This window comes from Vidua macroura, chromosome 6 (assembly GCF_024509145.1).
Source record: "Vidua macroura isolate BioBank_ID:100142 chromosome 6, ASM2450914v1, whole genome shotgun sequence".
Lineage (NCBI taxonomy): Eukaryota > Metazoa > Chordata > Aves > Passeriformes > Viduidae > Vidua > Vidua macroura.
The window spans coordinates 37823597-37849596 of record NC_071576.1 but is presented as its reverse complement, the minus strand read 5'-3'; the positions used below and the strand labels follow the sequence as shown (position 1 = coordinate 37849596).

Below are 26000 nucleotides of genomic sequence, written 5' to 3'. Positions count from 1 at the left end.
GAAATACAGACAGGCACTCTGCGCTGCCGCTTCTGACTGACTGTGGGGAGCGCAAGGGCTGCCAAAGGTGACTGCTTCAGAAGCACTTCTGTGAGGAACTCGGGTTTAGACCAATCCTGACACAAGTTTTGACTTGTCTTTGGAGGAAAGTTACTTGAATTACAGAAGACTGTGAATTATAGAATAGTTGCTCCCAGCAAATGTGAATGTTCTTCCTCAGCAGAGAGCTTACCTGGGAGGGGAGTTCTTCAGGAACACTGTTGAAGAACAAGCATCATAAAACCATTTGTCTGCACAGCAGCTGCAAAACTCTAAAATGTACTCACTAAATTGAATAAAAATGAGAATTTCTGTGTTTGAACTCTACTGTAACATCAAGGGAAACTGTAACGTTACACTTGAAAAGAAACCTGGACAACAGTCACCTGAAAGACAGATGACATCTTACCAAGATGTGGAGGGAGGGCTCCCACTTTTGATGTATTTCTTCCTAGAGGAACATCCAGTTGGGTAGTTAAGATGTAGAGGAATTACAGAAATAGATAAGAGGTGAGATTAACAGGATTTGCTTCACGTAATAGGAGAGCATTTCTTAAACACATCTTGAGAAGAAAGCTAGTTTCTTGTAATGAATAAGAATATTTTAATAAATTTAACAAATAGTCCAAAAATCAGTTTTGCGAGACAATTCAAATCAGTAGTAAATTTCCTAGTAAATGCTAATCTCTGAGCAACAGTAAGAGTTTTTCTTTTCCTGTTTAGGTTTATCGTAATTCACAGTCCTCACAACAGAGGTGCAAGGCATAAGGGTTATGCATTTGAAAGGTAAAAGTTTAGACAGAAACATTTCCCCTCCCAAGCAAAAGCACTAAAGACAACACATGGGTCTTAAAGAGAGTTGGATAAGATTGAGGACAGGGAGGAGAAAAACAACTGCTTGCAAAAAAATTCATGGAGATGACAAGGGATACTGTAGTGCTTGGATGTTTAGAAGCTCACACGGTCGCCTTTTAAGTACAGCAGACCTAACAGAACCAGCAATACTGACAAAGAAGGAAGGGACAGTCCATGGGAAACTCAAGAAGACACAAAAGTGGTGTTCCAGTTTTCATCCCTCATTCTATCAGGGATGCTCATCAGCTGAGGAAGGAAGGAGTCGATTGTTTCATACCTGACTACTGAAACACTTCCTCATGCTTAGGATGCAAAAGAATTCCCTCATATGCCCCTAGAAGAGCATTCTATAAATAGAGTACAGTACAATATGCCTGGAAGGCCCATTAGCTTTGGAGTAACTTCACTTTTCTGAAGGGGTAGGCAGGAGCAAAGAGGAGGCTGAAGCTGGAGGAAACCCAAGTCATTGTATCATACATTCCTCCATTTCACGAGGCATTTGTTGGATGCTTTTCAGAGGAGCACATGCTAATGTGAGTGCTACAAGAACAACTTGTTTACTCTACAGAATTGCTGGTTGAATCTGAGAGCTGGGCCATATGTATTGTCCCAATAGATGCTCCTGAGAGAAAGGCTGAATCATCCCTTCCCCTCTCATTCAATGCTATGCAAGTGGTGCAGGCTGCAAATAAAAAAGAAATCCTTCACAATTCTAGGAGTATAAGATATTATTACCTTTATTTTAGCATGTATGTCTCAGTTATACTTCACATGCAAGCAGCATCCCTTTGGGTAGTGAGCTACAAATTGTTTTCCAGCCACTCTAACAGAAATTTCCACAGGACAGCAGGGTGTGCACCACCATCCCTCCTCAAGCAGGAAGGGGAGCACAAGACATGCCTGTAAGGCTCCCTGAGAATTATAATGTGTGTTTCAGACTGGAGAGTCAACAAAAAAGAAAGATGGAGGCAGAAGTGAGAAGCTGAGGAGCCTGTAAGTCTATCTGGGAGCAGAAGCAGGCTAGCTCACTGAAAAGACCATGTAGTGCAGTGGTCACAGGGCAGCACTTCCCAAATTACGCTGATCCACATCCTGCCCCAGAGTGATTTTATCAATTGTGCTCTTCCTCCTCTCAGCTGCAACTTGGCTGTTCCTGAGCTACAATCAAAGTAGTGTAGATCCCTATTCCTGCTGCATGGAGCTTTTCCCACTGAGCTTTGCGTGCCTCCCCCACTGGGAAATGCTGCTGAAGGAAATACTTTGGGGATATGGAAATAAAGCAAGATAGGCATACAGGCAGCTTTGTACAAAGGGGACACAAGACAGCAAAGAGCAGGGACACTGTGGTGGGGAAAGCATGCAACAGAGAGGGGAGAAGGCACAGAAATACACCACATTTGGACAGTGCAGCAATAGTATCCTAAAGTGAAGAATTAAAGCAGTTCCTGGTTCAAACCATCCTGCAGTAACCTGTTCATCTCTTTGCAGAATAAGGAAAGGAAATTTAGTGGCTGGCTAAATGGAGAGGACAGCAGACTTGAGCCATAATAGAAGAGAGAAAATGCAGGCTAGGGGACAAAGGGAGTTCTGGGACCCTTCTGAACTAGACAACCTTTGTAGGGTAAACTACCAAAATGTGTGAGGCTGGGACACTACAGCACTTAAAAGTCCTAACTTCTCAGGACCTAAGAAAATTATCATGTTTAAATGTCTTCAATAGGAGCATTGATCAGTGAACTGTATTTAACAGTTTTGTAGTAATCAGTGAGTAAAATGCTATAATCAACTAGCATGATTAATACACAGCACTCCCAACATTCCCCAAACCATACTGACAGCTATTTCACCATTCCAGTTCAATACACAAACTCAGTTCATTCAATCATTGTGTCCACCTTTAGCAAATACCTTGATCTCTTTGAGTAAAGTGAATTTCTCTGCCATTAATACATATAAGTGCATAACACACAGTTGGGAGTGAAAAGATGCTCAAATGAAATTATAAAGAACAAAGCTTCAGTGTGCACACCCATTTGCTCACTTCAACAGAAGTGTTCCCCAGGTATTGATTACAAAACTACCTCCACCTTCTTAAAAAATTCCCAGTCTTTGTCTTTATAGCACTACTTCCTTCCCCGAACCAAGAAATTAGACTAGGACAGCCATCACATGATTTTTCCCAATTCTTTGATTACTATCACAGAATTTTTTCTCCTATGATGGATAATACCAAGAATGTTGAAATGTAATGTCTTATAGAAATTGAACTGAATATGATCTAGCAGTTCATTTATTTTACAGCTATGTTAGGTCTTATTGAACTTCTCAGACTGACACAAACTGTGCAAGCAGATGTGCTACCACTGCTTTGGCCATAATGTGTGATGTCATTTGGTGTTTCTCTTGAAGATTAAATGATTTTAAATATTTTTATTTATGTTATGTTAAATATATTTAATTATTTATTTTAGAAATATATTCTAAATATATTTATACTCTTAAATAAATATTTTTATTTTTATATTTATCAGTGTTTTAAAAATCAATAATTTAATCTTCCAAAAGTATAGCATGTGACAGTACATATTATACTTTTGCAAGCTTTTCAAATTATAATTTTTTTTTTTCTCGCCACTTTGGATTATAATCTAATGCAACTGTCTAGCAGTTTGGAGATCAAGACTGCATAAAAAAGTCCTTTTAACTCCCACAGGAAAGAAAAAAATAAGAAAAAAGAAAGAAGTAACTATAAGAGAATGATGTCTCAACAATCAACTGTATTGAATTCAACCACTGAAGTCCAGGTACTGTTTAATATTATAGTTGCTTCTGTTTTCTTGTGACTGCTGCACACTTACTGCAAAATAGATTATGAGGTAATCAGTGAATACAAACATGGGATAAGGGTACAGTTGTAACTGAAGGTTACAAACATGATACTTGCCAAAGCACAGACACTCTAGAGGTTTACATGGAGCAGTGTTTGTCTCCAGAAGTACTTCCAGATGCATACCCCTCCATGCTCCCTTCCCTAATCCTCTCATTCATACAGCTACATGCATAAAAACCACAAAGACACTGGTTTACATAAAATTATCTCACTCCATTTTATTTAAGATTTTCTCCTCCAGTTAGTAAAAGAAAGATGTGTCTCTCTTTATACATATGTACAAGTTCAGTTACAAAAATAGACAGCACATTCAAAGAGAAAAAAAGGCTTGGCATTTGTCTGATTCCCTCTAAGTATCATATATACATGTGAATAGAAGGGGAAGGGGGAAGTCTTCATGAGTTAATTAAACATCACCTCCCCCTCAATTATCCCCTGCAAATCTGTTCAAAAATCAATCTAACTAAGCTCAGTTCTGCTATTTTCAGGTGTGCAAATTAGAGGCAGAACCAACAGGAAGCACTCGCTCTACACTGAAGGACGCCAGGCAAAGGATTTGGGATCAGAAAAAAATTATAATAGTAAAAAAAAGAAATAATTTTCTACTGTCACAGCCCAGACCTGCAACTCAACTTGCTTCTCTCAAGGGATGAAAGTGCCCCGGCAGAACAGCCTCTTAATTCAATGTGTGAGATAGAACAACTGTCTCACACCTAAATCTCAGTGCAATGCAGACAACGCTTACAGCAAAGCAAGGGGCTACGGGCAGGGTTTGTGCATCAAGAATGGGGAAGGAACAACCAGGGAACAAGAACACGGATGGGTGCTGGCAGCACTGCCTTCTATCAGCCTCATGGGACACGGCTACCGCCCACACTGCAGGGAACTCAACCACGCCAGTATGTGTGATGGTCACAAAGATGAAGGGAAAACACACTGCAGGAACAATCAATGGGATGGCTGGGATATGAGACAATTTTTTTCCCAGGATTTGGCTGGAAGGGGGAATGGCACAGTTCTCTCTCTCTCTCTCAGGACGGTTTTTCATTGCTCCTCTCACAGCACTGCAAGCTGCAGATCCACGCTCTGCTACGGCATGGTGAGAGAAGCAGCACAAACTCCTCAACACTTCAGTTTTCCTCCTTCTTGAGATTTGTACAAATAGAGCATTATTTTGTTTCTAAGCTTTTAAGAGTTCTGTGCACCTTAAAAATGAGAGAAATCATTCTGAACATGGTGAGTGTTCGTGCTGATGAGAACTCTGGAATGCAAACCAATCACTGGCCTGCGGTTTCTTCCACTGTGTGAAGCAGAGGCTGTGCTGCTGCTCTCATGAGGCCTGACAGCACTCCCTGTATTCTGCAGCTCTGAACATCTTCCTGACAAATGGTGCTGAAGAGAGTCTGCTCCCTGGAAACCACCTGAGACACATTCCTTGAATTTCAAGTCTTTAAAGAACCCAGAGATCCATACCAGAAGAATTTTTTTGATCACACATCTTCAGCATAGCCCCCAATTACTCCTGCATGTTCACTGACCAGCTGCCAGGACAGAAATGTCGTGTGACTACAGGATTCTCCTGGGGTTCAGATACTGATTTCATAGGACAAAATTAATGCTGGGCTCCACCTCAGGCTACAAGACAGGAAGTATACTGGTGTGATTTCAAGCACACACAGCTGCAGGATATTGCATGGAGTAGCTGGATGATTTCTTACCCCAGACTCCCTTCCCTCCTTCTTGCAGTGTCTGCAAAGATAGTTTTTTGGAATACACATAATCAAAGTGCTCACATCAACCACCCACTCCCATTGTGCTTTGATTTTCTTTCCACACATGTGCTGGACAGCAACAAGGCATTTGTTAGCATGCCTTCGACTGGCAGGGTGGTCTACTCTGAAAGCCAACACAGTTCAGACAAGCTTTGGGGGTTCAAAATTACTACCGACCACCTGAGGTGTGGGCACCTTTGCTTTGCTTCCGAACTGAAGTTTCTGATATGAGACTGCTGGTCAGATTTAAACTTTTGGGAGTCCCACAAATACTGTTTCCTTTGCTCAAAGGGGAGCTCAAGGGAGAAGAGGCGTTTGAAGGTCCAAAATCTGCAAGTCCAGAAGGCCGAATGATTGCTGTTTGTAGAGGGCTACTTGCAGACATGCCTAGCAATGGAAAAGAGAATCAAATTCTACATGAGCATATTATTCCACTTGTGGTTCTTCAACAGCAGACAATGGGTTAACAATCAGTCCTAAGACCATTCTGTATTCATGACTTACAACAGTTTAATGAAGAGGGCTGTCCTTAAGATACAAAACATCTTACAGTTATACTCTGGGCTATCTTCAGCTGGTGTAAAGCTGCAGGGTCAATCACCATCAGTTTAGCAGGTTTTGGAATGCGATACTGTAACTTCAACATGATGCAATGCAGGAAAACCACAGCCATAGCCCAGGCATATACAACACTATCTGATCTGTCTGAATACCACATAAAAAAACCCCAAAACCAAGAAAAAAAAAAAAAAACAACCAAAAAAACCCCACCAAACCCCCCCCCAAAAAACAACAACAAAAAAACCAAACAAAAAACAAACAAACAAACAAACAAAAAAAAACCCAAAAACAAAACAAAAAAAAAACCAAGAGGAAAAATATTTAGTGTGAGATAATTCAAAGGGCAGATGAAACTGAAGGTCATCTGAAGGTAAAACTGGCTATCCTCTCACATCCTTACCATGTCACACTTTGTATTGCCTGGATCTTAGAATACAATGGACAAGCAATACTAACAACACAACATTTAACCTATCTCCTGACAGGCTGTAAGCAGCCATCAGGCCAGCTCACGTTGGCTGTGGGCAGCCTGGTGCCTGCCCTGCCCCACGTACCTTTGGAGACGTTGTACCCGTAGGCCGCGTATGCTGCAGCAGAGGCCGCCGCTGCCCCCGCCTTGGCCCCTGCCATTGCCGCTGCGCTCCCCGCTATCGACTTCCGGCTCCTGCCTTTCCCAGTGCCACCTTTGGAGCCACATTTGGGACGACCCCGGCTTCGACTTGACTGGCCTCTCACAGCCAGAGATGTATCTTGCATTGAAACGCCTGAAGAAGGAAAGAATGTTAAACCAGTGACTCGTGCAGTGTTTCACGTGCCTCACAACTGAGTGCGGCATCAAAGCTGCCTAGCAGTTACATGGATACTGTTCCTCTGTGGCATTTACAGTAACAGGGACACTGTTAGCAAGCAGCGGTCTCATGAAAAGAAATTATGTATACCAAACTTCACTCTTTAACAACAGTATCTTAACTGCAACTGCCTGTATTATTATAAATCCAACCTACAAAGAGGTGGAGTATTCCAAGTTCTACTTCAGGATTATGCATTTTCTTGTTTGAAGATGGAGATGCAGTTGTCTTCCATCTGCTATCTCTAAAGAAACTCGTCAAGAACTATGATTCCACTTATTTCACTGTGAAAAACTACAGTAATTAAACTACTTCACATTATTTAAAGTTACATTGCACTTCAAAAACATTGTTCCAACCACCCACTGGAGATAAAGAACTAATTATTAACCCAATAGCAAATTCAAGGAAAAGCTTAGAGATTAATAGTTCTGTAGTTGTCTGTCATTGGTAACAAACTTAAGGGAAGGAGAGCCCTCAATAACCTAGGAACAAAGGACACAACATTTTGAAGTAACTAACACAGAAAAGAGGTAAGTGTGGTAAATGACAGACTATAAACAGATTTCCTATCAAATCAGAAGTAACTTTGCAATGAAAAGGCAATTCTTTTCCCCCCCAAATCTTGCCAACCACTCACATATCCAGGGCAGAATGCAGAAAACCTATCACTTAGCTATGCAAAGGTTTAATAAATGTTAGTAATAAATCAAGATGAGTACTGACCATTCACGGTGTCTGAAACTGAGCCAGTAATGGAAGCAGGAGAGTTTGTTGCCCTTGACTGAGGTGCTGAAGAAGCTGGATCATCCACAATCACAAGCATGTCATTACTGCTCTCATCGGGAGGGATAGAGCCCATATGTAATTCACTGCTGATGGATATCTAAATGTGACAGAGAACAAAGCCATTAGCTCCTCAGGTTAGGAAAAGGTACAAAAATAATAAGACCTCCAAAACCTATACAATCACAAGTAACTGGTACTTGTTCTTTCCCATTTTCTCTACAATAGCAGAATGAGCATGATACATCATCTGCCTGATCACACCACACTTTATTTACATGCTGAGCAGCAGTAAAGACCTCCACCCACTATTTAATTTCAATTCATGAAAATACATGTTAAGTTATGAAGCAAAAGACTAATGGGATCAGCAGAAATTTAAATAAACTGTTGTTCTACTGTGCATTTTCTACTGCAAAACAGGATTCTTAAGCTACTACTACTGCTAATAAAAATCTCGATCAATAAAGGAACAGTACAATACAGAAATCTTAATCGACATGGCACAGAACAAAGTACATTTGCTGCTAAAACCAATTTGCAATTCTTTACACACAGATGAAGGAAAATAAGATTATGCCACTGAGAATTTTTAATTTAAATTCCAGAGGAGAAAAACCACAATAAATCAGAACCTGATGCAAGTGAGGAAGCAGAAACAGAGACACAGATGAGACTAGTGAGGGGTACTTACAAAGACACTGAATGTCAAGGAGCTATTTGAGGGATACTGTTTGGCTCAGGAGCAGAGTGTTCTTGCTATGGAAGATATTGGTATGGGAGAGGGCACATGGTTATAAATGTGTGCATGAGAAAGGCAAGAAAAAGGGACAAGAAAGCAGGAAGAAAGTTAAGTGGGACTCCAGATAAGAGTGGAAAAATTTCACGGACTGGAAGGGAGGAAAGTCAGGGGATAAATTCACTGTAAGAAAAGGGAGGCAGAGGGTGAGGGAAGAGGGGAATAATGGAATGGCAACATGAGGAGCTGTAAGATGGTTCTATTAGCAGCTAATGCATTTTCAATAAGCTATTTTCATTTGCACAGTTCACCTTTAAGACGCGTCACTTCCACACACACTCAAAGCTCTACAAGAGCTGAAGTACCAGATAGCAAGAATCCCTCAAGATGTAGGGCCACAACTGAAACAGTATGTGGGTTAAAGCAGTGGTGAGTCTTACCTCACTGAAAGGACTGGGCATGGCAGAGTCTACACTAATGAAAGAGTCATCCCCATCAGCAGACAGGTTGGAGTTATCGGCTGAGGGAACAAATGGGATCACAAGGTTCATGTTCTCTTTCTTTCTCTTCCCATCCAATTCATCTTCCTTCTTCTTCTGAAAAAGTGAAGTAATCCAGGAATGAAAAGGCAATACAACAGAAGAATGGGAACAAGCAACCCAAAATCTCAAAATCTAGTGCAGTATTTTAACTCAGGAGTGCCATAGGAAGAATTTCCCAAAACAAGTTTCTGAATGATATGGTAACAGATCCCTTAAATGTTCCTTCTTTTGATTTCAGAAGGATTTTGTTTGTTTTTCTTCATAAAATAGCTGGGATGATGGAGTATTACTCTTAAAAAATTACTTTGATTTCTAGTACCTTTTGGAGTGAGCTTGAAATTCTTTACCATTACACAAAATTCCAATTAATTAATGCAAAGCCTCCCTGTCTTAAAAACTCAGAATTTTCATAAACTGGTTTTAGTGATGCTTTTTAAACAAACTAATCTTCCCTAGTTCCATGGAAGCCTCATACCTGTATGGGATTTACCTTTGTTTGGTGCTTCCTTTACATTCCCCTTTTGTCCTTGCAGAACAAAATCTTGATAAAGTCACCAATTTAATGATCAGTTGATTGTCAGGTTTGTTTGGATGGGCAGTGCTTCCCTATTTTTGAAGTTGCTAATGGCTAAAATACAGGTAACAATGCATCACTTATTTTGTAATATCCCTCTTCTGTGTAAGGAACTGCCAGACTGACTTTCAATAGCAAAGACAAGAAGGTTCACTCATTAAGACTGCCTTGGCATAAAATGTTTCCACATTCCCTAACAGTGATCCTGAAGCTCTTCTGGCCCTATCACTGACACAGGTACAGGCAACCTCTCTGTATCAAAGTACCTTCTCAGCATATTTTTCCCTTTTACGTTTACGTTCCTTCACACGATTTGTTTCTTCCTGCTGTCGCTTCTCTTCTTGACGCTGACGCACTGTTCGAAAAGAAACACAAAGCTGTCACAATTGCAAAGATATTTCCTATTCTTTTATGAATCTTACAAGAAATTCTTATTCTAACAGAACTGGGAAGAAAAGTCAGTTGTACTGAAACTAAAACACATTGAAAGAATTACTCTATTAAAACCATTTGTTTCCAAGTCACTAAAAAGTCTTACAGGGAAATTCTTTCAAGCAACAGGAAGGAGTATGCCTCTAACTTCAAAAATATGACGAAATACAGCACTTTTACTAATACTTTTCTTGTCATGACCCACATAGTTCTTGTCAAAGCTCTGTCATTCAGGAACAATGTAATGATCCTGAATGAGTGCCAATAAAAACTTAATCATGTCATCATGTCTCATTTTGCACAACTTCATTCAGCTCAGCAGTGATATCAAACCAGCTTGTACTAACAAGAGTTGGCAATACAAAAAGAGACAGGAAACAGAAGTTGTTATCAGCAATACATGTGTTTGTAGAGATAAAAACAAGATTTCATAAGGTAATGAAATGGTAAATGGGGAAATTGCTGAAACACTAATTTCACATACATTTCTTTTCTAGCTCCTCATCATCCAGCAGAAGGCTGACCACCTCTTTTGGCTTCAAGGTGTCAGGTTTGAAATTGCCACCTGAAATTACCATTCGTTGAATCTAGAAGGAAAAAACCAAGTGAAGAACAGGAAAGATTAATCAAAGCCACCATGAAACATTTCTCATTACCCATCACTAAAAGCCAGCTGCAAAAATCATGCCAGTACATCTCTCTAAGTCAGACTTGATCCAATTTCTCTATTGTAGCAAATTTAGCAGCAAAATTTCAGGGTATAGAATATGAGAAGCCTGAGATAGACAGCAGAAAATTACCATCCCTTATGGAAAGTTACATTTTTTTTTCTGAAGCAGTATGCAATAAACTACAAATTATAATAGTATTAATTAATATACTGCTGAACAGAACAAAACAACAATACAGCAACAGCCCTCTCAAGTATTATTTACCCATTCAAAATTTCAAGTAACTGCACAGAGGATCATGAAGATCACATTCTTAAAGAGTGCAACATTTTTAGTCTCCTTGACTGAAAATTGTATCTCCATCCTGAGTCGGTGTTGCAGTTTAAGCAATTCAGTCAGCCTCTGCTACTAAACTATATTAAAAAAAAAAAACAAAACCAACAACTAAGAAGAGTTGTAACTTAACAGAAGAGAATAAGCTTTAACATAAGGCAAGTTCAATGATTTGGATCACCAGCAGACTACACCTAATTTTAAGGCTGATTTCAGGTAACTCTAGTGCAGTATCTCAGAAAAAAATGGTTTCAACAAGGGAAATATGAATGCATTCAGTTGCTGCAACATCATGAGCAGCATCCAAGTAAGAAAAAAGCTAGAAGAAACTCCAAGTACACAAAACATCCGAATGTTGTATATTGTGTACCTACTGCTACCAAAAAACATGAATCTCCTTAGTTATTTTCTTGCCAATAAAATACCATGAGGTTTAAAATTCCTAGTACACTTACTGCTTGACGCTGCAGGACACTGAGCTTTTCTGGCAACCCTAACACCTCAAATAATTTCCACTTGATTACCTTCCAAATGTCTTAAAAAAAAAAAAACAAACAGCTGTTGTGTAACATGAGAAGAATCAGTAACTCTGACACAGCAAAGACAGAAGCCCTAGCCTTCAAGAAGCCTGAGCAACATAAGAAATAGTTTTCATGAAGTCATATTGTAAATAATTAACTTCTTTCCAGTTCTATCAATATGTCACTGGACTGCTGCTGTGTTAGAGACACATGTTTGAACAAAGACACTTCCTTTTGCCTTCTCTTCTGTCTCCCTGCAGACACTTTGTCTCTTTACTCATGTTGATAGGTGCTTTATGATACCATTCCTGTAACTTCTCGTTGCAGGTGAGCTCCTTATTCCTACCTCGCTCTTTTCCTTTGCCCTCTGTAGGATGCGCTCCTCGATGGTGCCTTTACAAATCAAGCGGTACACGGTGACTTGTTTGGTCTGACCCAGCCTGTGGGCCCGGTCCATGGCTTGCTGGTCTACTGTTGGGTTCCAATCACTGTCATAGAAAATTACCTGCAAGGCAACACCAGAAAGGATTAAATAAAAACATATGTTTAGAGCAGCTGGTGACTAAACGAACAGAAATCCAATATACTGATAACAATAGAAGTTCAATCATGTTTCACAGAATTACAGCCCCACTGTAGGCTGTGTTAAACTAGCCTTGCCCAGTCCTGTGAAGTCTCTTCCATTGCATTTCAGGTGAATTCAAACTAACTTTCACTAAGAATGTTTCAACTTCCAAAGAACGTCTTTAATATCTTCTTAAACAGACCTGATAGGGAGGCACAAAATTCCTAAGTTTGTTATCACATGAAAACACTGTCATACAATTAATTATAGACTGCAGTCCACATCATGGACGCATTTTAGTGTTACTTATCATCATATCAGAATTTCATGAAGAAAGTAATACTCCAATTTTTATTCAAAACCTAGATAAAGTCTAATGTTTCTAGTACTGTGACTATAAAAAACTGAAATGCCACATTAAATTCATATTGCACTATCACTCTAATAGTACTTTATGCACAATGAGCATCAAAACCAAAAGCATTTAAAAAAATTTTAGACAGCAAAGTAAAGTATTAAGAAAGCTACACAGAAAACCACTAAAAGTGCTCATGCAAGGAACCTGCCTGAGCTTCTATCTGTTTATTTCTTCTTTTAAAACCTGAAAATCCTACAGTTACTTGTTTTCTTCTGATTTATTGCGACTGACAGCAAGATAGGATTGGATTTTTTTGATTCAGAGATCTTTGGGTTTGTGCAGCTACGGACTTGAGGTCAAATCTGCAAGCACACCAGGTGCAGGTTAGAAGCACAAGAATAGCTGTTAATGAAAAGATGAATGGTTCATCAGTATTCCTTCCCTAGTGATTAGTGGCAGCTGCTCCAGAGTGCAAATCCTCGCAATTCACCTAAATCAGTCTGTCTTTACACCTCAAGGGAAGAAATTTATCCTTCCCGTGTAGCTGATCCTCAGCTACAAATGGTTTCCTACTTTTATAGGAATTGTTCATTCTCCTGGGCACAGAAAAAAGGGTAAGTGATAACTATTCCACTGGTTCCTTTGTAACTGAACCTTAGGAGCAAAGGGTCATTCATACAGTGCATGCTGTTTCTTCTAAGTGCCATTTGCACCTGTAAATTCCTTCAGTAATCCAACTCCTTTCTGGACGCTGGTACTGAAGTATGTGTGGAGTGGGAAGAAATTTCCAACTGTAACCAAAAACTGTACCAAAATGTCCAGTATTCTACAATTTTATCATCAAGATAATATTACATTGCTAATAACAAAGTAAACAGGATATGCAATTTCACAATGTGAATGGCAGTACTAAAAATATTGATCAGTATGGGCAAGAGAGTGCCAACTTTCACACAAAATGACTGATTTTTCCACATAAATTGTTACTAAATATCACCTACCGTATCTGCAGCTGTAAGGTTAATGCCCAAGCCTCCAGCTCTTGTACTTAACAGGAACACGAAAATATCATTCCTGTAGAGGAAAGAGATTAAATCCCCTTATTTTGTGCATGAACAAGGAATAACCACAGAAGCAAGTTTTTGACCCATATGAAGCAATCAGGGCTATTTCTATTACTTGAACAGTTCAGAACGCTTTGTGCTGTTCATTCACGGTCAAGGAAAAGAAACACATGAAAGAGTGAAAGAAGGAATCTACAAAAGAGGACTGTCTGAACATGTAAACATTCAATTTGCAATAGCAGTTTATTAATCTGTATCAAAACAAACCAGGGCTTGTTTATCTTGCCCTCACTGGAAATTAAGATTTCATACACACAAAGATCAGTCTATTGTTTCACAGAACTGACCCGATGTTAAAGAAATCTTGCCTTAATGATGCTCAACTGATAAAAAAAGAAAAATAAAAGTCAAAACTGTGTAGATGCAAGTTTTGTTCTAAATTTGGTGCTTTGAACAGAACAAACAAGGAGACAAGCCTATATGTAGCATGACCAAGTACTCATGAAAACTCAAGTGATAATGGCAAAATCAAAGTTTCTGCTAAGGTTGTGAACTGCACTAGTGTCTCTGCAGAGTCAACAGTATTTAAAAGTGTTCCACACCTTATAGATCTGTGAACAGGCTGACACAAACAAAGCAGACAGCACACTAGTAGGGACTCCAAAGACACTGACACATTGTCCTTTTCTGCTTAAGAGAAGACAGTCTGGAATGCCACATCCTTTTGGTACTACACTGTCTGAACAACGTGGCAAATGTGAAATCAGTGATGTACCAGAAACTCTTGCAGAATGAACGGGAAGGAACTAAAACCGAGCTGTCAATCTTCAGCCTTTATCTTGTAGGTAACAAAGCCAAAGGAGTCAACAGGTGCCTGTTTTCACTGAAGGTAATCTTTGGCCTGGTAATCTGTTCTGTTCTCCTGTAACAATACTGGGATGTGTGCATAGACAGTCACCTGAACATGCAGCTGTGATGTGCTTCTGGATATGCCATATGGAAAGCAAAGTGGACAGAGACACAGACTATGTGAACAAATTATCATGCCATAGCTCTGTATTTTCAGCACCTTGCAAGGATATCCTGCAGAATAGTTTAGTCTCAGTCATGCTTTTTTTCCTGGAAATATTTCTCAGAAGTAAATCATGTATAAGAGGAACTCAACTAATATCTTAATAGGAATTCTTGTTTAGACTGGCTGACATAAATTTCAAAGGGATTTCCTGCTGAAATTATTTTTTTTTGCAGTTGTTTTATTCGCTAATAAAACCAAATTCTGTTCATTAGTAAAACCATTTTTTTCACTTATTTTGGTTAAAGGAGGAAGCATCAGGATTCCAGCAGGACATCATAATCTGCAAGGAACTTGTTTCTGACACCTGGAAGCAGGCAGAAAGAAAGGTACTATATGGTCCTCTCACTTCTGCACATGTTCAAGTTCACTAGAAGACTCATCATTGCAACACAGTCCTTCAGGTCTGTCAGCCTCATCAACCAGTGACCTGAAAGGCCTTGACTCCTATCTTCAGCTACAGTACTTTGGGACCACTAACAAGGAGTTTTCTCAAGTCTAGAATGTTGCTTTCACCCTGCAATAAACAACTATCTATGAACCTAACTCCACCGAAATAAGAAAGTGACCTTCTTACAAGGTCATGTCAACATACAGGAAGGATAACCTTTCTGTGAACTACCATACCAAAATGACATAATATCAAGCCACATCTCATGATTAAAAGGAAAGTTAATAACCATAACCTCAATCATTGTAAGTAATGTGCCCTGATTCACTTATTAAAATTGTCAGGATCCATTTTGGTTTACTAAATGAGAAGAGTTACCCTACCTTTCTAGCTAATAAAATCCCCATTTTATCTTTTGTATACTAGTTTAAAGTTTCTTAGTAAAATATGGTTAAATGGTTTGTTTTGCAGAAAACCAGGTCAGTTTCAATACTCTAGCATATGCAATATTTTTGATCTCATCTTTACAGTGTCAATTGCCAAAGCATTTTATAACTATTGGGCATTTGCTGCTTTTCTATTGAGCTTCTTTCTAAGCAACAGCCTATTTGGATTGGCAAGAAGTACAAGAGGTGGCTACACTAAAACAGCTTTCTGTACTCTTTCACAGATGCGTATCAACACCACTGACTACTGGTCAGCAAACCACCAAGAAACTGTTTCAGATAAATGAGGTCAAATTGATGTAAAGAAAGATAAGTACAAATTTCATTTGTTTCCATTACATCTTACACCATTTTACTAGGTACGTGTATTTTAGCAGGAACACACCTTGCAAACTACATTACCTGTTCTGAAAATCTGCTACCATGTCCCTTCGCTCAGAAATCTTTGACGAGCCATCCAATCTCATGTAGGTATGTTTCCTATAAACCATGTATTCCTGCAAAGAACATACACCAAAAAATACAGTTGTTCTTGAAACTGTTCAATCTTGATTCTTGCAGAACCCCCTGCTACACACAATAAAAACAGGAGTGCTAATTACAAGAAGGTTCCAAAAACAACATCAACAAATGTTCTGTAAGCAATGCTTGATAATAATACAATCCAGAAATTAAAGCTACTCAATCATATGTCAGCTTCTGCATTTCATGTAAGAGATAAATGACAATGTCAGTTCAGAGTTGGGGATACATTTGTTGCACTGCAGACCTGGTACATGCCTTTTCCTATAAATAAATAGCTAAACAAAAATCACTAGAATGGGAAGTTTGTTTTTACAGAGACCAATTTTTTACTAAATCCCAAGTTTTTACTGTGCAAGCAAACCTTTCCAAACAAACCAATTGCACCTGCTCCCTGTCAATTGTATACCATTTGATTGGTGGTTTTAAAAACCTGGTGCTGTATAATGTCTGTCCAGGCTTTATCTCAGCAGTGAAGAGCCTGTGAATCTCTTGCACAGGAGAACACCGAACATTTACACTGGTGTGTCAGCCCACAGCTCCTGCCAAGCAGCAGAACTGAAACCATTGCCTGAGACACAAATCAAATGGCATCAGCTAGGAATGCTGTAAGCAAAGGCTTTTTCCACTGAGACACATTTTTCATGCTCTAAGCTTCTCGGTATTTCTTGATACCTGTGCAACTATCAACAAAATCTGAATTACATACAAAGCTCAAATAACCACAGAGTTTCTCTGGAAAGACATCCTCTGGGGTGCTTAAACAATAGGATCCTTGCTTGGCTGTCAAGATGCAACACCTACTGGTTACATGAGTTAGGTTTAGCCATACTGGTGCATGAGTCTTTTTGAGATGCCATGAGTGCAAATGAAGACAGAAGGGAACAGATAGTGCTTTAGCAGCAAAAACTATTGGATTCATCTTACTCCAAGCCACAGTGCTCAGCAGACACAGAACTGATGTGCTGTGAGAACACATGGCAGTGCTTGCACTCTAATGAACCTTCTGACAGTACCATGTCCAGTTCTCTTTTACACCTATCCTTCAGGGCTCCTGATCCCTTTGTGTTCTGCAGAAATAGTGAAAGAGCTGCCATATTATAAGGAAACTGAGAAAAAGACTGATGCACAGGAAGCAAGCTTCAACATGAGGCAGATGAAAAAGAAAATTAGGTAAATAAAACAGTGTGGAAATGGCCAAATCCAGACTTGGACTACTTCTATGAAGCAGAGCTCATGGCTAGTAGGATTTCTGGAGTACAACAACAGAAGTTCAAAGCAGAGAACAGCTACTTCACTGCACAGACAAACAAATCATAATTAACTATTAATTTATTCCATTTCTATGACAGGTTTCTGTCACCAGAGAGATAAGAGTTGTCAGTTAGGCACTATGCCACCTTTTCTCCAGATTTTCTTTTGCTATTATCACAAGAACCTTTTCCTTTCATTTCTTTGTTACTGTCTTTATGATGATTCAGCCTTTTGATCTTGAGTTAGTCTTCCCTCATCTGTTAACCATCTTTTCATTATCTGTCTTCTAAACAAAACAACTTCTTTCATTCCATCAGGTGAATTTATCCTTATTCCAGATTTCAGACATTTTCACAAAGGCACAAAGTGCAAAAGAACAAGTTTTTCTACACCTGCAGTACTGGCATTTATTCCCCCAGGTCTGCAAACTAGCTTTGTACATTAGCCCTTAGCTAATCATCTAACAGGTTTTGGTCTGCCTCTATCTACTTCCTCTGATCAAGGTGGATACTTCACAGTAGTGTAACAGTGCCCATATGAAATATCCTTTTGCTGTGAACTGGTTTTGTGCAGTACTTTCACAAATATTAACAGTAAACCTTTCAATTCAGAAAAAAGTTACCAAAAAATCCACATTGCAATTCATACTACACTTCTCAGCACTTCACTGTTCTGATCAGTCATAGAAATGGCATGCTTTTAGCTAAAGAGAGAACCATGATGGCAAAGAAGATATTTAGAAGTAAATATACAGAAGATATTTAGAGGCAAATATACTTGGTCTCTACTGCAACTGTGGAAGGCACTTGGTGACTGCTCATTTTTCTAGTTCCCCACAAGGAATGATAGAGTGGGGTGGGGGAAGCCTCATAGGGAGGCTTCAGTCTCATATAGAGATCCTTGTATTAGACCTGCTTGAAAAATCTACCTGCCAGTCTTGTTTAGTGTAAAGGGTCACCAAGCCACCAGAAGCATCAGTCTAAGACAAACAATGAAACCCTTGCAACAAAGCGCAGGAAAGAAACAACACATGATGACCTGAGTATGGTAAGAATGCAGTGCTGCTAAAGCCAGTGCTCTTCTGGGCTTCCACAATGGTACTTTCCCAGGAAATTTTTTTCCCTTCATATTATTTCACCGTCTAAATTGAGTTCCCTTCTGTTTTCACACAACTCATTAACTTTTGGTAGAGTATAACCAAGACCTTTTACTTCATACAGAACATAATTCCACCCCTCATCTCATGAATACAATCTGATTTCCACTGAAACCATTGAAAATTACTTACAGAAGAAAGCAATCACATGGAGGAAAACAAACAAAATCTTAAAAAGTATGAAACACATATCTGCATGAAGAAACAATACTGAAATTATAATTTATCCTCTTCTGTTGAAAGAAAATAATTTTCCTCTTTGTATTTATATCTGCCATTTCATAATGACTGAACTGCACAGCAGCTCTTCAGCTGAAGCTACATAGAACAAACATAGTTTTATAACTTTGTAAACAATGTGCTTTGTGCTCTCTGCCCTGCATAGATTACGTTAGTGCAATATAGTCCAAATACTGTTTAAAAAGACATCCTGTGTTTTTTCATATTCAACTAGGCAGATATATTTTGACAGATCAGGAAAAAAAACAGATATCTACAGATACACAGCTTTTGCAAGGATTTTCTTATTAATTAGTCTTTACTTGATTTTTAGCTTTCTTAACTTCAGCTTCTGTTACTTGGGTGGGGAGAAAGAAAACCAGAGGACTTAGTAAGTGGCTTATTTGGATAATAAAACACAAGTGAAGTTGAACATTCAAGAGATGGAATAGCAAAATGGTATGCTCATAAGCCTTTCAAATTGAATGCTAAGAGAAAAGACAGGAGCACTAAACACAGCTTTATGAGCTTCATGGTGTAATGCAGGGTATCAACAAACCTACATCATGTCCAATGTTTGCCAAAAAAAGAGGCATACAAAGCAATGCTAGGCAAAGTGCCAAAATACAGAATTGCAACCATGCAAGTTCTGTTTTTCCTCACAGCAGCAAAAACAAAATTCAGCTTGTGATTTGTTATTGAACTATTAACTGCTGACCTTAAAATACTCTCCTGTTCATACAGAACTCATGACTTAGGCAGCTATTGATTCAGGCTTCTCACTTTTTCTCTTCAGCTTACTGTGGAGAAGACAGTATCCTAGCTCTTTGACAGCACAGCTGCTCATCAAATAAAGGTTTTTTTTTCTTCAGAGGCAGAATGTCTGTTTTAAAATTTTAAGTTATGACTTCATTCTTTACTTCTTTCCTATCCCATATGCCAGAGAACCTCCTAATGTTTATGAAACTTCTGCAGAGGAATCAGGTATTAGAGGGAAATGGTAATAGTCTGTGAAATTACAAGCAATATAAACACTGTAAAATTTACCACTGTTCTCCCTCTTCCTTCCAATAAAAAGGCATGCAGGCATCAAATAAAAAAAAAGGAAGCAGTTCAAACCAGGAAAAGAGGGTAATTAAGCCATGCAACCCCTTACCACAGAGCAGGCAAATGCCAACACCTAACAAGGTGTCAAGATGCAAATGAACAACTTCATGGAAGAAGAATCCATGTTGGACAACTGAGTATATAGGAAGCAAACTTGGTTCAGAAACCCCTTGAACCGCAAACTGCTGGAAATTGAGTGAGTAATGGTCAAGTATCAGCATTCTTGTACTTATTTTCTGCATAACATCTGCTGTTATACACTGGTATCAACAGAAGACTAGGTTGGACCTTAGGTCTAACTTTGTATGGCAGTTCTTATATTAATGCATTAACCTCTGGGTATCCTCTGGTATAGTAATTTTATTTAGGTTTGCTGCATCCAAATTATTGTACTTTCTCCAAAACAGTGTTGCTAAATCTCCATCTTCATAATTTGTCTTCTGTCAGCTATAACTCTCCTACCTCCAGTAAGTCAATCATCCGTGTCATCTGCGAGTAAATGAGAACTCTGTGTCCTTGAGATTTCAGCCGTGTCAATAGAAGATCAAGAGCATGAAGTTTTCCACTGTCAGTGATCAGACTCTCTTTATCTAACAAGAAATAGAAGAAAAGCAGGTAATTAATAATAAAACAAACTCAGATACATGCAACAAGTTATTTTCTAAGTGTTCCTACCACTTCGCTGCATTATAGTCTCTGAAGTAAGGAGGTGTGACGGAAGAAACTGCAACATCCCTTCTGGCTGATACTTAAAATCACAATGGTAACAATAATTTTTGTTTGCTGGATGGGAGTACACCTATATGCTCCACGTAGCAAAATGTCATTACAGACTGGTCTTAAGTATGGACTCAATCCTTTTTTAGACAGCCATATCCCTCATTTAAGGTTTTATTCTGCCCAGATCAACAAGCACAATATGCCTTGACACTTGAAGAAATATTTTCCACTACAGATGTGAAAATGCTGTCCTTTGTACATTTGCTGCTACCTGCTGCTGAGCTTTAGACTTATCCTCCACAAATCAAACCCCTCACCTTCCCAGAAAAGAAGAACAGTTGTCTAGGTCACTGTAAAACAGCAATCCCCTCACAGCACTGCCTTGAATCCTTCCCTGCCCTCTCCTTTTTTTCTTCTTTTGTTTTGTTTAAGAAATGTTTCCAGATGGCAATCTTTTCAGTCACTTCAGATTTTATACTTCATGTCCTCTCTATTTCAGCACTGCTCATGAAGTATTTTTCAGGAAGGAGATCTTCCTGTTTGTACATTCTGTACATAAACTTCAGTAAACAATACATTACTGTTGAAAGAGGATGAAGAGAAATTTTCTTCCAAAAAATTATCTGTTGGAAAGGCCATTGATGATTCTCTATTCTTCTGGATGTCTGAACTTAGGTTTACAGCCAAAACGGAAAGCTGGCAACTGCAGATGGCGCAGGCTAGTATAGAACCCAAGTATTTTCAGCATGTCTAGCAGGTAATGTTCTCTAATGTCTAGCAGGTAACACTTTTGCACACTTCCTGCTTCACAGAATGAATTAACTCATGGGCTGAAGAAAAGTCAGCTTTCTGTAAGGTAGTTAACTGTCTTACCCAATATCCCAATTAAAAAAAAAGTTATATACAAAATTAATTCTTTCATCTGACCACCATGTATTTTAAATATAACCAAAGCAGGTTTATAGTAGTAGAAGAGAAGAGCACAGATCACATAACAGCACTCCTAAAAAGGTCTTACAGCAGGCAACACAGTCCATGAGTACCAGAGTAATGTAGTAGATGTGCAGTGATGTGGCAGAGTAGTAAGAGACTCCCGTAAGTACAGTTGTGGGCTTGCTGGGAAAAGCAGTAATGCAGTTGTTTTCTTTCAAAAGTATCTTTAGCTTAAATATAAATAATGGACTTGATGCTGGAATTCACATCAGAACATCAGAAAATGCAACCAACCATCTCCTTTCTGAAATTCAAAAAATTGTGAGTTTCCATGGTTTAAAATAATTAGCTATTCCACTTGCTCCATAAAACAATGCTGGGAATGTTCTCTGCTATTGGATTATTTTAGAGCCATGCACCTGTAATTCAGTAGTTGAGAACCCAAGACAAGACAGGTCTGCTCTTTCTTGCTTGTCTGCCTATCTAGATAGTGACTGTATTTCCTCCTTTTGCCCTCCTTTTGGCAGTGATGGTATTGCTCTGCCAGGACCAAGTACCACACCATTGCTTAAACTGTTAGCAGCTACCTTAGGGAATCCATTAACTGGAGAGCCTAAGCCCAGGAAATACTGTAAGCAAAACTCAAGCCCACACGTCAGGCTAGCATTTGTTCTAAGTGTAACATAATGTATAATGATGCACTCATCTCTAGAACAGCATTCAGTCTCAATTACATATAAATCATTAATAGCTTCATGCATTCTTCTAAGGAAAACCAAATTTTCAACTTAGGCAATTAAGTAAAATGGAAATGACTTACAGCTACTTGGTTTTAAAATACACTTACGGAAGCCAAAGCCTTTTTTCAACAGCAGTATTTACTCTTTATACAAAATGTTATTATTCCCCTTAATTATAAATACAGCCATGACACTCTGCTTTCATTCTAATTGGTCAGCTTGCTATTTCAGAACAAATTATATTGAGTGAAGCTACATGAAAAGTCTAGGTATATAATCTAGATATAGTAACAAACTAACATGATTATTAACCAAAAGCTATCTAACTGGGAGAAAACTCAGCAACCAACAGGGTCTGTTCAAAAGTTAGTGTTGAGAGGATCAGATTAACATACTAGCAAGTTTCCAAAAGCAAAATGCTACTCTTTCTCACAAAGGCACCAATAGGTAGAATAAAGCTTTGCTAACTGGAAATGATGCATGTCCTCTGCTGCTGGCTCCTGAGGTCTCCATTGTGTAAGTTACTATTTTTAAATTGCAATGAAATACAAATTACAAGTAAAGAATTTATTTGCAGATGATTTGAAAAGTTAGCAACTTGTTAACAGTTCATAAGTCATCCAATAGCTCAGCAGTAGAGCAGACTGCACTGGTGAGAAAGTTTTTGATGTTTTTTGAGGAGAGCAAAACAGTACTACCAAAAAAGAGATTTATCATCTCTGTAAGAGAAAATCATTTGTCCTTAACCTGGCACCTTTAAGCATGCTATCCTGATGCCATTGTCTTTTCCAGTATCAAGTATTTTTCCATGCTGAAAGCCTGCCACCTAGTGCTTCAAACAACAAATTCTGGAAAATGGCAACAGAAAATGCACTGAACTCATGCCATCTTCAGAAAACACCAGAATTATTCAAAAGAAAAAAAACCTCCGTGTCTTCCACCTCCACTTCTACTTCTAATTTTCTCTTACCTAGGAGAAGAAAAAAACTATTACTGTTTTAAAGGGGATTTCCAAAATTTGCAGTTCTACACATTTTTACGTTTAATGATCAGCAACAACTTCAAATGACAAATTCTTCAGATTTTTTTTTTTTTTTTTTTTTTTGTTGTTGTTTGAAAGGAACTTTTAAAACTTTACATCAGTCAGGAGATAGAGGTCCTGTACTGCACTGTCAAAGAGCTCTCCCTAGGACAAAATTTTTGGGTTCTTCAGCACTGTATGAAATAAACAATAAAAAGGAATCAGACCAAATGGCTGTCAGTCTGAAAAAAAACCAAACCCAACTGCCTCCAGCCACGCTAGGATGTGGACATAAATTATCTACAAGGGGATACAGTGGGCCTGGGAAGAATAGTTACAAATGATTATGACTCAGAATAACCTTTGTCAGGAGCTCTGGCTGATGACTGTAGCTAGGCTCAGCACTCTCTGGAGAATGAGAAAAAGTGCCTCTGGACATGCAAAAAGCAGAGGAAAGAGAGATAAAGCCTGGGCTCCAGTTGACACCCCTGGTTCCCCTCCTGACGGCACAATGGGGTCAGTGAGGAGCTAGCTGGCTCTCACAGTAAACAGCCAGTGAGGCCGGTGCTTTTTATCGATACTAAAAGGACTCAGACACTTCCTGCCATTTAATCCAGGACCATTTTTCTTTCAAAGAACAGGAAAAACCTCAAGAGATTCCCACAGTGATCACAGCTGAGCCTGCTGCCAGGGTACTGGGAATGCCGAGACTGGGAGAGGATAGATCAGGGTTTAAGAGAGAGAGGTGGTGTCCCCCTTTTCTTCTCGTCACCTATTTGTCACAGTCCTTCAGAGCAACCGTTCCATTTGACATTTGCTACTTTAGCTTTGCAAATGGCTCCTTCAGTACATCACTCACTTTCTGAAAGGCATGGTGCCTGTTTCTGCACCTATGAACACAGCTGTTCTGTTGTGATCTGTGCTCTCTCCTCTTAAAAGTTTAGGTTTGAATGCTACTTTTCACTTAATTAAAACACAGCTGTACAAAATGACTTTTTAACCCCACTTCTAGGTCCAATACTTTCTAAATCGAGCCAGCTTTACGTAACACTGTCATCCCAACCTCCTTCTCAACCAAATTCTGTTGTGTTTTGTCAACAATTTGCCCAATCTTGCACCTATTCTTTCACTTCTGAAAGCTTCTTGTACCCTATCTTTATTCCTCTAAAATTTTTTGCTGATAACGAAGTCCCCAGCTTAAAATGGAAGAGAATGCAGCCCTGTCTCTTTTCTGCATTGGCTACTGTTCTGCATTTCTCTATCCATGTCCTCTATCTTAATTTATCTCTTCAATACTTCCCATTTTTCTGTCACAGATTCATTTTCTTTTTCCAAATAACCAGCAAACAATTAAGAGAATTGCTGAAGAAATGATAAAATCATCAGCTATGACTGAGTATTAATCCAGTGCAAGCTCATGAAAAATCGTTTCTCCATTACTTAGGTACAAACATGCATGTGCTTCAAATCACTCCAAACACTTATGAAGGAACCTTCTTAAACTGGACTGTAGCAAGCAAAATTTTCCTTTTACTGTACTAACTTCCCCTGCCAAACATCCTTGACCCAAAAGGGTCTGGGAATAACTTTGCATCTGGCAGTGTAAGCTGTTTTTCCTCTTGGCTATCTGTCAGATCTCTAGTACTTTCTGCAGAATTCTTGCTGCTCAGGACCATCTTCTGACAGCTAGAGCATGTCTGGCCCATGAAAGTCACTGCAGTACTGGCAATGAAACCCTGTGCGATCTTGGATTACTTTAGTCTAATTCTAAGAAAAAACAGTACATTTATTTTACTGGTGAACTGGTACCTTTTCCCCACTTTACAAGGAAATACAAGTCTTTATTTCAATCGAAATTCAGTAAATCCCTCATTCCTTATTTTCCAGACTAATTTCCTCTGAACTTGGTCCTCAAACCTATCCTTCTCATGGCAGACTGCTACAAGTAATTTTAACCTTTTCACCATGTAGATCAATAAAAGATCTTTTAGGACAATATGAAGTTCTTCCAACACCTTAGGAGGCAAGGTATGTCTCTAACTTTTCATGCAATCTTCCTATCTCCAACCTCAAAACAGTAATTGGTTGTGAGAGCAGACTGTGCTCTACTAAGCAAGTCTTATCTCTTTACAGTCATTTGGAGCAGTGACATGCAAAGGGAGGTTTGTAAGCATTAGAAAAACCTGTAATATATGTTTTCAGTATCCACTGAAGATTTACTGCAGAAAAAGGATGCAAAAGCATGGTGTATTTTAAAATACCAGGTTAACTTTCACTCAGAAGGAAAAACAAACACACAACCACCCCCAACCCTTCAAAACGCCCACAGCCGAGCATAAATTACCACCACATAACAGATGTCCTTATTTATCTCATTTCCATTTCACTACAACCTCCAAACTTACCTGGTATCCTGATAAAAGACCAGCCATACTGAGGCCTGATCCCTAACAGCCCTCCTGGATGCTCTGGGAAGAACTGGGAGCACTGCTTCAGCCAGTCAGCTGCTAGCTCAGGGGATCCATGGAGTACACACTGCTTTGCTTCAAGGCTTCCTCCTTCCCTCAGTGCCCTGCGCTCGTATTCTGCACTTCGGTCATTGCAGTAGAACTCCAGTGGCACAGCTGTTACCTACAAGTAAAATAATAAGCAATATTTTTGTTTATATTTCTCCCTGTCCCCAAATCCCCAGTTCAAGTACCTTACCACAGGATCAAATTTTAAAAGTCAAGTCATTATGAAATGTAGAAACAGAAAACAATCCTTAAACCAAGCAGAGATGCAACATCTCCCCACACCACAAAAAACACCATATGAACAACCAGGTACAGCAAACCTGCCTTTTGATAAACTATGCCTTCTGCCAACT

At 39.1% G+C, this 26000-nt stretch overlaps 1 protein-coding gene across 8 annotated transcripts in view; it reads right to left on the bottom strand.

Annotated features, from left to right (window-relative positions):
• Positions 1 to 3976: 3976 nt before the first annotated feature.
• Positions 3977 to 26000, bottom strand: part of INO80 (INO80 complex ATPase subunit) — a 62101-nt gene continuing 40077 nt past the window's right edge. For 6 of the 8 annotated variants that reach the window (XM_053979325.1, XM_053979324.1, XM_053979327.1 and 3 more), the window contains 11 exons: positions 25537 to 25762; positions 20180 to 20307; positions 15862 to 15956; positions 13488 to 13560; positions 11910 to 12068; positions 10523 to 10625; positions 9873 to 9961; positions 8931 to 9086; positions 7692 to 7851; positions 6672 to 6881; positions 3977 to 5943 (listed from right to left, as the gene is read on the bottom strand). In XM_053979325.1, the coding sequence (XP_053835300.1) occupies positions 5726 to 5943; positions 6672 to 6881; positions 7692 to 7851; positions 8931 to 9086; positions 9873 to 9961; positions 10523 to 10625; positions 11910 to 12068; positions 13488 to 13560; positions 15862 to 15956; positions 20180 to 20307; positions 25537 to 25762 (1617 nt within the window). In that variant the 3' untranslated portion in view covers positions 3977 to 5725. Of the gene's footprint in view, positions 5944 to 6671; positions 6882 to 7691; positions 7852 to 8374; positions 8511 to 8930; positions 9087 to 9872; positions 9962 to 10522; positions 10626 to 10979; positions 11123 to 11909; positions 12069 to 13487; positions 13561 to 15861; positions 15957 to 20179; positions 20308 to 25536; positions 25763 to 26000 lie in introns of those variants that run through there. The other 2 variants (XM_053979332.1, XM_053979333.1) reach the window with 2 other exon arrangements.